The sequence below is a fragment of the Salmo salar genome, chromosome 19 (genome assembly GCF_965601325.2).
Source record: "Salmo salar chromosome 19, fSalSal1, whole genome shotgun sequence".
Taxonomy (NCBI): domain Eukaryota; kingdom Metazoa; phylum Chordata; class Actinopteri; order Salmoniformes; family Salmonidae; genus Salmo; species Salmo salar.
The window spans coordinates 63,836,786-63,848,569 of NC_138309.1; the positions used below are offsets into that span (position 1 = coordinate 63,836,786).

Here is an 11,784-nt window from a genome sequence, read left to right on the forward strand (position 1 = left end):
TTATAAACATTTAGGCCTGTACCATGCAGAAAAATCGTTGTTGGTCATGGTCATGGTTGGGTTCAATTCCTTTTCAATTCATGAAATAAACGGAAATTCCAATTCCAATTATCCTCAATGCTTCTGTATGAGAAAAATGTGGAATTGGAATTTCAGTTAACCCCAAACCTGGTGGTGGTACCAACCAGTCTTGTTGCCAATGTAAAAATGGCCTCACAATGATGGATGTGTAGGCATACTACTAAAGTACCTGTATACGACCACTAGATGACACCCATGCATCATATACAGAGTCAGAGCTCAAAGGTGCTGATTTATACACTGAGTGTACAAACATTAAGAACACATTTTACATTTTAGTCCTTTAGCAGACACTCTTATCCAGAGCATACATTTCATTTCATGCATTTAATTTTTTTTTTTTTATATATATATACTGCTCAAAAAAATAAAGGGAACACTTAAACAACACAATGTAACTCCAAGTCAATCGCACTTCTGTGAAATCAAACTGTCCACTTAGGAAGCAACACTGATTGACAATAAATTCCACATGCTCTTGTGCAAATGGAATAGACAACAGGTGGAAATTATAGGCAATTAGCAAGACACCCCCAATAAAGGAGTGGTTCTGCAGGTGGTGACCACAGACCACTTCTCAGTTCCTATGCTTCCTGGCTGATGTTTTGGTCACTTTTGAATCTTGGCGGTGCTTTCACTCTAGAGGTAGCATGAGACGGAGTCTACAACCCACACAAGTGGCTCAGGTAGTGCAGCTCATCCAGGATGGCACATCAATGCGAGCTGTGGCAAGAAGGTTTGCTGTGTCTGTCAGCGTAGTGTCCAGAGCATGGAGGCGCTACCAGGAGACAGGCCAGTACATCAGGAGACGTGGAGGAGGCCGTAGGAGGGCAACAACCCAGCAGCAGGACCGCTACCTCCGCCTTTGTGCAAGGAGGAGCAGGAGGAGCACTGCCAGAGCCCTGCAAAATGACCTCCAGCAGGCCACAAATGTGCATGTGTCTGCTCAAACGGTCAGAAACAGACTCCATGAGGGTGGTATGAGGGCCCGACGTCCACAGGTGGGGGTTGTGCTTACAGCCCAACACCGTGCAGGACGTTTGGCATTTGCCAGAGAACACCAAGATTGGCAAATTCACCACCGGCGCCCTGTGCTCTTCACAGATGAAAGCAGGTTCACACTGAGCACATGTGACAGACGTGACAGAGTCTGGAGACGCCGTGGAGAACGTTCTGCTGCCTGCAACATCCTCCAGCATGACCGGTTTGGCTGTGGGTCAGTCATGGTGTGGGGTGGCATTTCTTTGGGGGGCCACACAGCCCTCCATGTGCTCGCCAGAGGTAGCCTGACTGCCATTAGGTACCGAGGTGAGATTCTCAGACCCCTTGTGAGACCATATGCTGGTGCGGTTGGCCCTGGGTTCCTCCTAATGCAAGACAATGCTAGACCTCATGTGGCTGGAGTGTGTCAGCAGTTCCTGCAAGAGGAAGGCATTGATGCGATGGACTAGCCCGCCCGTTCCCCAGACCTGAATCCAATTGAGCACATCTGGGACATCATGTCTTCTCCATCCACCAACGCCACGTTGCACCACAGACTGTCCAGGTGTTGGCGGATGCTTTAGTCCAGGTCTGGGAGGAGATCCCTCAGGAGACCATCCGCCACCTCATCAGGAGCATGCCCAGGCGTTGTAGGGAGGTCATACAGGCACGTGGAGGCCTCACACACTACTGAGCCTCATTTTGACTTGTTTTAAGGACATTACATCAAAGTTGGATCAGCCTGTAGTGTGGTTTTCCACTTTAATTTTGAGTGTGACTCCAAATCCAGACCTCCATGGGTTGATAAATTGGATTTCCATTGATTATTCTTGTGTGATTTTGTTGTCAGCACATTCAACTATGTAAAGAAAAATGTATTTAATAAGATTATTTCATTCAGATCTAGGATGTGTTATTTTAGTGTTCCCTTAATTTTTTGGAGCAGTGTAATTTTTGTTGTTGTACTGGCCCCCCGTGGGAATCAAACCCACAACCCTGGGGTTGCACACACCATGCTCTACCAACTGAGCCACAGGGAACACCTGCTCTTTCCACGACATAGAATGAACTGGTGAATCCAGGTGAAAGCTATCATCCCTTATTGATGTCACTTGTTAAATCCTCTTTAATCAGTGTAGATGAAGGGGAGGAGACAGGTTAAAGAAGTAATTTTTAAAGAAGTATTTTTAAGCCTTGAGACAATTGAGACATGGATTGTGTATGTGTGCCATTCAGAGGGTGAATGGGCAAGACAAACATTTAAGTGCCTTTGAACGGGGTATGGTAGTAGGTGCCAGGTGCACCGGTTTGTGTCAAGAACTGCAATGCTGCTGGGTTTTTCACACTCTACAGTTTCCGGTGTGTATCAAGAATGGTCCACCACCCAAAGGACATCGAGCCAACTTTATATAACTGTGGGAAGCATTGGAGTCAACATGGGCCAGCATCCCTGTGGAACGGTTTTGACACCTTGTAGACCCCATGCCCTGACGAAATGTGACTGTTCTGAGGGCAAGGGGGGAGGGGCTCTGCAACTCAATATTGGGAAGGTGTTCTTCATGTTTGGTATACTCAGTGAACACCAACTGGCATAATACACTTTAATGCATTTAACCAGCTTCAACCCCTTCTGGGGGAACAGAAACAGAGTCATAGGCTACTAGGGCCATATACAGTTGAAGTCGGAAGTTTACATACACTTAGGTTGGAGTCATTAAAACTCGTTTTTCAACCACTCCACACATTTCTTGTTAACAAACTATAGTTTTGGCAAGTTGGTTAGTACATCTACTTTGTGCATGACACAAGTCATTTTTCCAACAATTGTTTACAGACAGATTATTTCACTTACAATTCACTGTATCACAATTCCAGTGGGTCAGAAGTTTGCATACACTAAGTTGACTGTGCCTTTAAACAGCTTGGAAAATGCCAGTAAATGATGTCATGGCTTTAGAAGCTTCTGATAGGCTAATTGGCATCATTTGAGTCAATTGGAGGTGTACCTGTGGATGTATTTCAAGGCCTACCTTTAAACTCAGTGCCTCTTTGCTTGACATCATGGGAAAATCAAAAGATATCAGCCAAGACCTCAGAAATGTTTTTGTAGACATCCACAAGTCTGGTTCATCCTTGGGAGCAATTTCCAAATGCCTGAAGGTACCACGTTCATCTGTACAAACAATAGTACGCAAGTATAAACACCATGGGACCACGCAGCCATCATACCGCTCAGGAAAGAGACGCGTTCCGTCTCCTAGTGATGAATGTACTTTGGTGCGAAAAGTGCAAATCAATCCCAGAACAACAGCAAAGGACCCTGTGAAGATGTTACAGTTACGTTATGAAACAGTTACAAAAGTATCTATATCCACAGTAAAACGAGTCCTATATCGACATAACCTGAAAGGCCGCTCAATAAGGAAGAAGCCACTGCTCCAAAACCGCCATAAAAAAACCAGACTACGGTTTGCAACTGTACATGGGGACATGTACTTTTTGGAGAAATGTCCTCTGGTCTGATGAAAAAAATAGAACTGTTTGGCCATAATGACCATCAATTTGTTTGGAGGGAAAAGGGGGATGCTTGCAAGCCGAAGAACACCTTCCCAACCGTGAAACACGGGGGTGGCAGCATCATGTTGTGGGGGTGCTTTGCTGCAGGAGGGACTGGTGCACTTCAAAAAATAGATGGCATCATGAGGGAGGAAAATTATGTGGATATTATGAAGCAACATCTCAAGACATCAATCAGGAAGTTAAAGCTTGGTTGCAAATGGTTCATCCAAATGGACAATGACCCCAAGCATACTTCCAAAGTTGTGGAAAATGGCTTAAGGGCAACAAAGTCAAGGTATTGGAGTGGCCATCACAAAGCCCTGACCTCATCCTATAGAAAATTTGTGGGCGGAACTGAAAAAGCGTGTGCGAGCAAGGAGGCCTACAAACCTGACTCGGTTACACCAGCTCTGTCAGGAGGAATGGGCTACCCAAAATTCACCCAACTTATTGTGGGAAGCTTGTGGAAGGCTACCCGAAACGTTTGACCCAAGTTAAACAATTTAAAGCCAATGCTACTAAATACTAATTGAGTGTATGCAAACTTCTGACCCACTGAGAATGTGATGAAAGAAATAAAAGCTTATATAAAGCATTCTCTCTTCTATTATTCTGACATTTCACCTTCTTAAAATAAAGTGGTGATCCTAACTGACCTAAAACAAGGAATTTCTACTAGGATTAAATGTCAGGAATTGTGAAAACTGAGTTTAAATGTATTTGGCTAAGGTGTATGTAAACTTACGACTTCAACTGTATCTTATTTTAGCGTTGGTGATAATGGGTTGTCAGGATAGGTTCTTAACTAGGGGGCCTAGGATCCTAGGAGGGCCTCAGAGAGCTTTCAGGTGGTCCCTCAAAAGCCAGGTAGAAAACTAACAAGTAGAAACTAACAGCAGTAAGGCTGAAATATCTCACATTTGATAGAAGAGTACTGTTTAACAGGTATAACAAAAATGAAAAGCAATGTTAATTTTGATATTTTGAGTCTTGATAACGAATACCTATCACAATTTACTCTTACATAAAAATGTCATCTTTGAAGTAGGGGTTCCCCAGGTTTTTTGAATGCATTTTATGAGGGCCTCGAAACAGAAAAGGTTGAGAACCACCGGCCAAGAGGTTTAAGGTCGAGCTTAAAAACGGAATTATGGGAACCTGAGGGCTACTGGTCTCTGATACCAGGTACCCTCTCCTGCCGTCGTGGACTTGAGCAAGGCACTTAAGTACTGAAACTGCAAGCAGCCACGGAGTAATCCACTTTTGGGCAGCCGCTCCCCCCCCCGACAACCAGCAGAAATAGCCAATGGTGAATTACACCCACAACATTGGTCATACCAGCACCTTAGCCATATATTTAACTTTGCTCCCATCTTGCCCATAACATAGGCTATAACTAATATTCAGCGTCATCTGTTGTAATGGTCACGGTAATGTAATAAAGCAAAAGGAAGGTGTTTGGGACTTACAGGCAGACAGATCCGGAGGATCTACAAAGAGATAGCCAAATAAAAACGCAAGTATTGTAGACCCTTAGACATCCATGGTTATCAAGAGTCGGAGTCATTTCCTTCAGGACATGAATCTATACCAGGACAGATATAGGCCTACCCCAAGTATCTAAAACAAGCGTTCATCGTTTCATTTGATTTGAGTTATTTAGCCAGGATGGTCCACTCAGTAACAATTGCCAATGTTTTCCAGGGAGTCCTGGAGCATAAGAAATGCTCACTAGCGATAAAAGACGACCAAGCTTGATTTCGTTTCATTTCGTTCTTTCCTCATTGAAGAGTATGGATTAACAACATGTCACTTGTTTTCCATACTTAGTGATTCCTGCCTAAACCAGCATCTGGTTCTAGACACACTGCTGTGGACAGGTTTTTTATTTTCCGTTTTTTTTTTGCCACTGGACTCCGAGCCTTGTGGTCTGCAGTACTGCTCTATGTCCTTATCGTCTGGTAGTTCATTGATTGATTGAATGTCTTTGATTGTCCAGAGTCCACTCACCTGGTTTCCCATACAGGCCTGTATCAGTCCCATAATAGAGGGGAAGATTGAAAACCAGCAGTGCTGTGGACCTCAAAGCCTGTATCTGAGAATATTTGACAATAGCTATAAACCAGATCATTTTGGCATTCATATGATTTCCTCTGAAAAGGTTTCATGTCAATATTAGCATAGCACGTCCTGAGTGTCCTGCGTCGATGCTTCTTATTTATGATGCTCTGCGTCATGCTATCATGAAAATCATATCGGCCATGGCTATTACAACACAGCATATACAATAGTATCACATTGAAATGAATAGGGCTATTGTTGCATTGTTTTTTCACTCACTACGCCATGCATGCTGCCACGTACTGGACACCTGGGTCCGTATGTCTCCCTCCCCAATTCAAGATGGACGCCCTGTCCCGGTTCAGAGTTTGGACGGTCACAAAGAATGCGTGGCCATTGAAGATCTTCCTCTTTTCTCAATATATATTCTTCAAATGAGCTACATTGGGGATGAGAAATTAAAGCCACACATCAGTCTCTAAGTGCCCTGTCATAGAGTGACAACGTTGACAGAATGGTCCGACTTATCGCTCTATCTGGGCTCTGTCTTCTTTTGCCCCTCTTTCATTCCACCTTGTCCTCCATCTGCACTCTGGTGAGTCTGTCTGTGTCACCTTGGGCACCACCCATCAGTATCCATTCCCACTAGTCCTGCCAGGCGTGTGGGTATCTCTAAGCTAGGGGGCTCTCTCAGAGCCCAGCCCTGATTATCTTGGTTCAATTGACTCATTTAAGTAATTGTACCTTGGTGGTCTACGTGGTTTACTCTTTGGTTTGGTGTGCAATTAGCATTGATTCTATATTTTATCTGATTTTAAGAAGCAGTGATATATAAAAATCCCTGTTATTTAGCCTAAATGCATAGCTAGGCCTAAATAGATTCATAAATGGGTGTCCATTGTTATGCTGTGATAGAAGTGAAATCGGTCTTCAAAACGACATCAAACGAGAACATTTCCTTCCTTCTCTCTCCGTTTTTTTGTTACTCTCTTTCTCCTTCCATTTTCATTGCCTCTCCTTCTCTTTCTGGCTGTGTGAGCGCGAGCGCAGTGACAGATGGCGAATCCCTCTTCCCTCGGGAATGCAATCTCTGTGAATGCGGGCGCATGTCAATCACCCGCGCTCATGTGATGGCTCTTGCCAATGACGTGCCAGCCATATGGCCTGGCATCATAACTGGTATGTAACCCACCCAGCCCTGGTAGAGGATGCCACACTACTGTCTCTGTGCGTTTGGGGTAGGGATAGCACAGCGAAGAAGCATCAAGCTAGGCTACAGCCGCACCTATTGGAGTGTCCGTGCAGGAGGGGTGTGGACTTGGACTGGCCACCCGGAGATGGTGTAAACAAACGCGCTTTCGCCCCTCACCGAGCTCCAAGACGGCGGTAGGTTTGCACATTTTGGGATGGTCCGAAACGAATTATGGAATTAACACCAACGAGAGAATTTACACAAATGTCGAATGGAACATTTGTTATTTCATAAAATTTATCGTTAGAGAAACAACTGCGTATCTTGGGCATTAATGAAATTATATTGTTCAGCGGTATAAGGCTGCTCTCCTCGTTGTTTTATCTCCTATCAAGTGTGGCAGATCTAATCAAAGATACAATTTAATCCTGCTCCCAGCTCTTTATTGGAGCTATCATTTAATGCGAACACGGGAGGGTTTTGATCCCACAGCGCGGAAGACTGTATGTAATAACCTAGCTAAGCATTTAATAAACTATCAATTCGATATACATTCTCCTAATGATCTACACGCATTATTTTACTCATATCGCAGGCTTATCGATGGAGCTGTGTCGTTTGCTTTGAGAGGGGGTTGGGACACTTTAAAGTCCCTCAAATCTTATCTCCGTTTGAAATGGAGACATTTCGTGACAAAACCTAAATAAAAGGAAATCATGGGTGTGTGTGTGTGTGTGTGTGTGTGTGTGTGTGTGTGTGTGTGTGTGTGTGTGTGTGTGTGTGTGTGTGTGTGTGTGTGTGTGTGTGTGTGTCCATGCAGAGCACTATGGGAGTGATTCTCTATAGAGTTACATGTAGGTTAATTGACAGGTATTGGTTTGCGTTAATTACATTGTACTTATATGATTAGAAAAATAAAACCCCGCACTAACATGCACAGCTGGGCTCATTAGCCTACAAGAGGCATTACGTTTATCTTAACATGATCACAATATTTGGAACTCTAAAAGTGATTTAAGAACTATTTTCTAATATCAATGTTGAATGATTTATCTAAAATAGATTGATAGATTCATGAATTTATTTGGCATGATGTATTGCGGACTTGTAGCCTGTTGTGCCAAGACCAATAGGATAAATCAGTTGAAATGGAAGCTTCCTGTTTCGAAGTAGAATACTTTTCAGTCTATCAATTCATTGAGGAGCATCGTGATTTTTAATTTATTTCGATCAGTAGAAAACCTGTATTCTTACACATAATTAACCTGTTAATTGTAATTAGGCCTAACTCTTAGCGTAGTTTTCCACAGCTGATTTGATCCTCTTTTTCCAAATCCTGATACCCTCCTCCACAAATCTTTTTGAAAACTGAATCTGCTTGATAGTCACATATGCGTGGAAATGGTTCTAATTCAATGCAAATAACAATTAAGTAAAGCGTGAATATTAACAGAAATGTGCGTTTATATATGAGTATATTTGAAAATTCCACAATTTATTCTGCCTGTGTTGGAATGTGGCCAGAAATAGTGGGGGGATGCAGAATGGGGTGAATGGGTCTACCCGAGACCCAATGTGCCCCATGGGACCTTATAATAGGACCAGCACCGCAGAAACATGCTGTGAGAGGGCACGCCAAGGCACGTGCACGGGGAATTGGGGAAGAGCTTTCGTTGGGTCGCGTCTGTCGCCCTTCTATAGCAACAGAAACCCCCCAAATGTGTGAATGTAGGCTACAGCTGTTAGCCTACAACTTTAATTAGCCTACAGGACGTACAAAATTAATTAGGCAACTAAGATTGAAATATTTAATAATAGGTTATTTTTGAGGAGTAATCAAAGTAATTTTACACTTATGAATTAACAAGATGTGTAAAAGTATTGTTTTTATGCAAATACATTGTATTCTTATTATAACATTAGCATATTATATTACAGGCCTATAGAAGTTGGCTCAAGTGCAGACATAGGTCTAAAGGAATTTAGAACTTTGCATTAAACTATTATGGCTTATATGCCTATAAACCTTATTCTCTCACAGTATTTTTACTCAATCATTTACATTTTTTTGTTGCATCTCGTCTGTCAATCAAAATCAATATTTGTATAAACAAAAATCTATATTCGGATAATACATAGCCTGTACACCTATGCACTGTCTGAAACTGCTTCTCTAGGCCTTTAGTTCTCATCTGTCTTGCGATGTTTTCCAGTGCCACCATGTTGACAAGGCTATTCAGCGAGGTTCTGCCGGATGTCCAAAAGCTCTCGGGTTGGGTGGACGACAGCGAGGGCGAGGACTCCAAAACCAAGGAGGACGACCTGGGTCACCTGGAAGACGACGACTTGGATGACGGCGACGCCAGAGAGGGAAGCAGCCGGGATCAGTCCGAGATGGCTGGGGATGACGACGACGACGACGATGACGTCGACGATGAGGACTGCGGGGATGAGAACGAGGGGGGAGACAAACCCAAAAAGCGCGGCCCAAAGAAACGCAAGATGACGCCAGCAAGGATTGAGCGCTCCAAAGTGCGGCGTCAAAAAGCCAATGCACGAGAGAGAACGCGCATGCACGATTTGAACTCTGCACTGGACAATTTGCGTAAAGTAGTCCCATGTTATTCCAAAACGCAAAAACTCTCCAAGATAGAGACGCTGAGACTGGCTAAGAATTACATTTGGGCGCTCGGAGAGATATTGCGCAATGGTAAAAGGCCAGATGTGGTATCCTACGTGCAGACACTGTGCAAGGGCCTATCCCAGCCCACCACGAATCTAGTTGCTGGTTGTCTGCAGCTCAACTCTCGGAACTTCTTGACAGAGCAGTGTCCTGACGGGGCCCGCTTCCATGTCCCCAACTCCTCTTTCTCCGTGCACCCTTACTCCTACCCGTGTCCCCGTCTGTCTAGCCCTCAGTGCCAACCCGGCTCCAGTGGGCATATGAGGACCCATAACTACGGCTACGGCGACGCGGTCTACCCAGGGGCCGTCTCCCCGGAGTACAACAGCCCTGACTACGAGGGCCATCACAGTCCGCCTGTGTGCGTCAACGGCAACTTTTCCGTGAGGCAACAGGAGTCTGTGTCGCCGGATGCAGACAGGAACTATCACTATGCTATGCACTATTCTGGACTGTCTGCATCTCGGGCACCTGCTGCCCACGGCCTAGCGTTCGGCCCCTCAGGAGCGCGCAGCGGTTCCGCGCACTCTGAAAACGTGCCGCCGCCGTTTCATGACGTTCACTTACACCATGACAGGGCGCCCGTGTACGAGGAACTGAACGCCTTCTTTCACAACTGAATCCTCCAAACCCCGAACAAACCTAGCGGACCCCTAAATACCCAAATGACAATCCTAATGTTATAATAGTCTACCCATTTTGACACTGGACGAGGTTTTTTAGAGGATGGGAGATGGGGTGGCAGGAATTGAGAGAAAAAGCCCTATATTGTCAATGTTGGTCCTCTGTTTTATTGATGTCATTCCTGAACTATCATCATGTACATTTTAAGGTGTGTCAGAAATCAATATCTCCAATCAAATGTCGACCTGTATGCAGAATATGAGTGCAATCAAAACAAATGATGTATAGGCCTACATGAACGAAACATGCTATGATGAAAAAAAATAAAACGATATTTTATAACTGTCTGACATGCGGTGATTGACCACAGAAGTTCTTTCTGACTCATAATGGTATCATCTCAAATAAATGATTTGGGGTACACAGGGTATTCCACGTGAGTAGGCTAATTCATAGGAACTGAGTTAATCGAAATATTATTTTAGTGACCACAACCACTTTCTGCAGCAGATTCGTTTCCAAATCCATGATTGAAACGAATAACAATTTATCATTCAACTGACCAAACTTGAAATCCCTGTTTTAGGAATAGGCCTATAGTCTAGCCTTGTCTTCATCTAGTCTTTTTCCATCTGTGTTTTTCCCCCCTCAAGTTTAACGAACGAGAGTTTCGACCAACCCTTCATGTAACGTTATTTAGTTAGACACATTTTTTGTACACTGTCTGTGGCTTAATCTTTTAATTTGACCACTTACAAGCAAATTGCCCTCAGGCAAATAAGCATTCACAAACATCACGATTCACTCTGAACCTATATCTATGGAGACTGTCCGTGTAACTTTCAACTTTCAATTCTTTTAACTAATTTTGGTACCAATTCTGAGCCACTCACTGCATTCTAAATACGGTTAATCGCCAAATTGTCTACGCCTATCCCTCTAAACTAGAGAAACCATACTAAATTACTTCTAATTTGACTGATGGAAATTTGACTAATGCTAATTTAGGCTTTGAGTTCCAATATGGTGATTGTTTTAGAATCAATGTGGGCTGGATGCACAATGATACGACATGGGATATAAATGGTAGCCTATTAATCAGATAACACACATTTATGATAGGAAGAAAATACAACAAATACAATTTTTGGATCATTTAAGGAGAGGAAATGAAATAGGAAACTGATTGAGTCGAGCACGAGAAATGGCTGATAGGCCTGTGATATATACTTGGAGCCTAGTGATAGACGAGAAACGGTTACACTATTAGACCTACTGCAAAACAAACTCAACCCAATATGTATTTCTAAACCATATCACATTACAATACTTGATCAGCTGCCTAATGCCCCCCCCCCCCCCCCCCCCCCCCAGGACAACTGACCTTTTTCATGTTTATCTTTTCTTTATGGGACATATAGACATATCGCAAATTGCTCTCAGCATATAGATGTGGAGAAACTGCACCAGAGTTTATGACACATTTGGATACGCCTTTCCTCTACTATTTTTGGTTTAGGGAATATTTTTTAAATAGCCCATATGTTGAATATATTTCAAACAAACTTATTTCCCAGTTAATTTAATATATGCAATTCATTAC

General features: G+C 43.4%; 1 protein-coding gene across 1 annotated transcript; it reads left to right on the forward strand.

Moving 5' to 3' along the window:
* Positions 1–6,794: 6,794 nt before the first annotated feature.
* On the forward strand, positions 6,795–10,528 carry LOC106579148 (neurogenic differentiation factor 2). Its single transcript, XM_014158749.3, has 2 exons — positions 6,795–7,068; positions 9,088–10,528. The coding sequence occupies exons 1-2, from the start codon at positions 6,842–6,844 to the stop codon at positions 10,175–10,177; spliced, it is 1,317 nt and encodes a 438-aa protein (XP_014014224.1). The 5' UTR covers positions 6,795–6,841; the 3' UTR covers positions 10,178–10,528.
* The last annotated feature ends 1,256 nt before the right edge of the window (positions 10,529–11,784 follow it).

Coding starts and splice junctions, on each gene's coding strand:
- LOC106579148 (XM_014158749.3), top strand. CDS start 6,842: ATGGCCTGGCATCATAACTGGTATGTAACCCACCCAGCCCTGGTAGAG. Junction 7,069..9,087: donor CACCGAGCTCCAAGACGGCG/GTAGGTTTGCAC, acceptor GATGTTTTCCAG/TGCCACCATGTTGACAAGGC.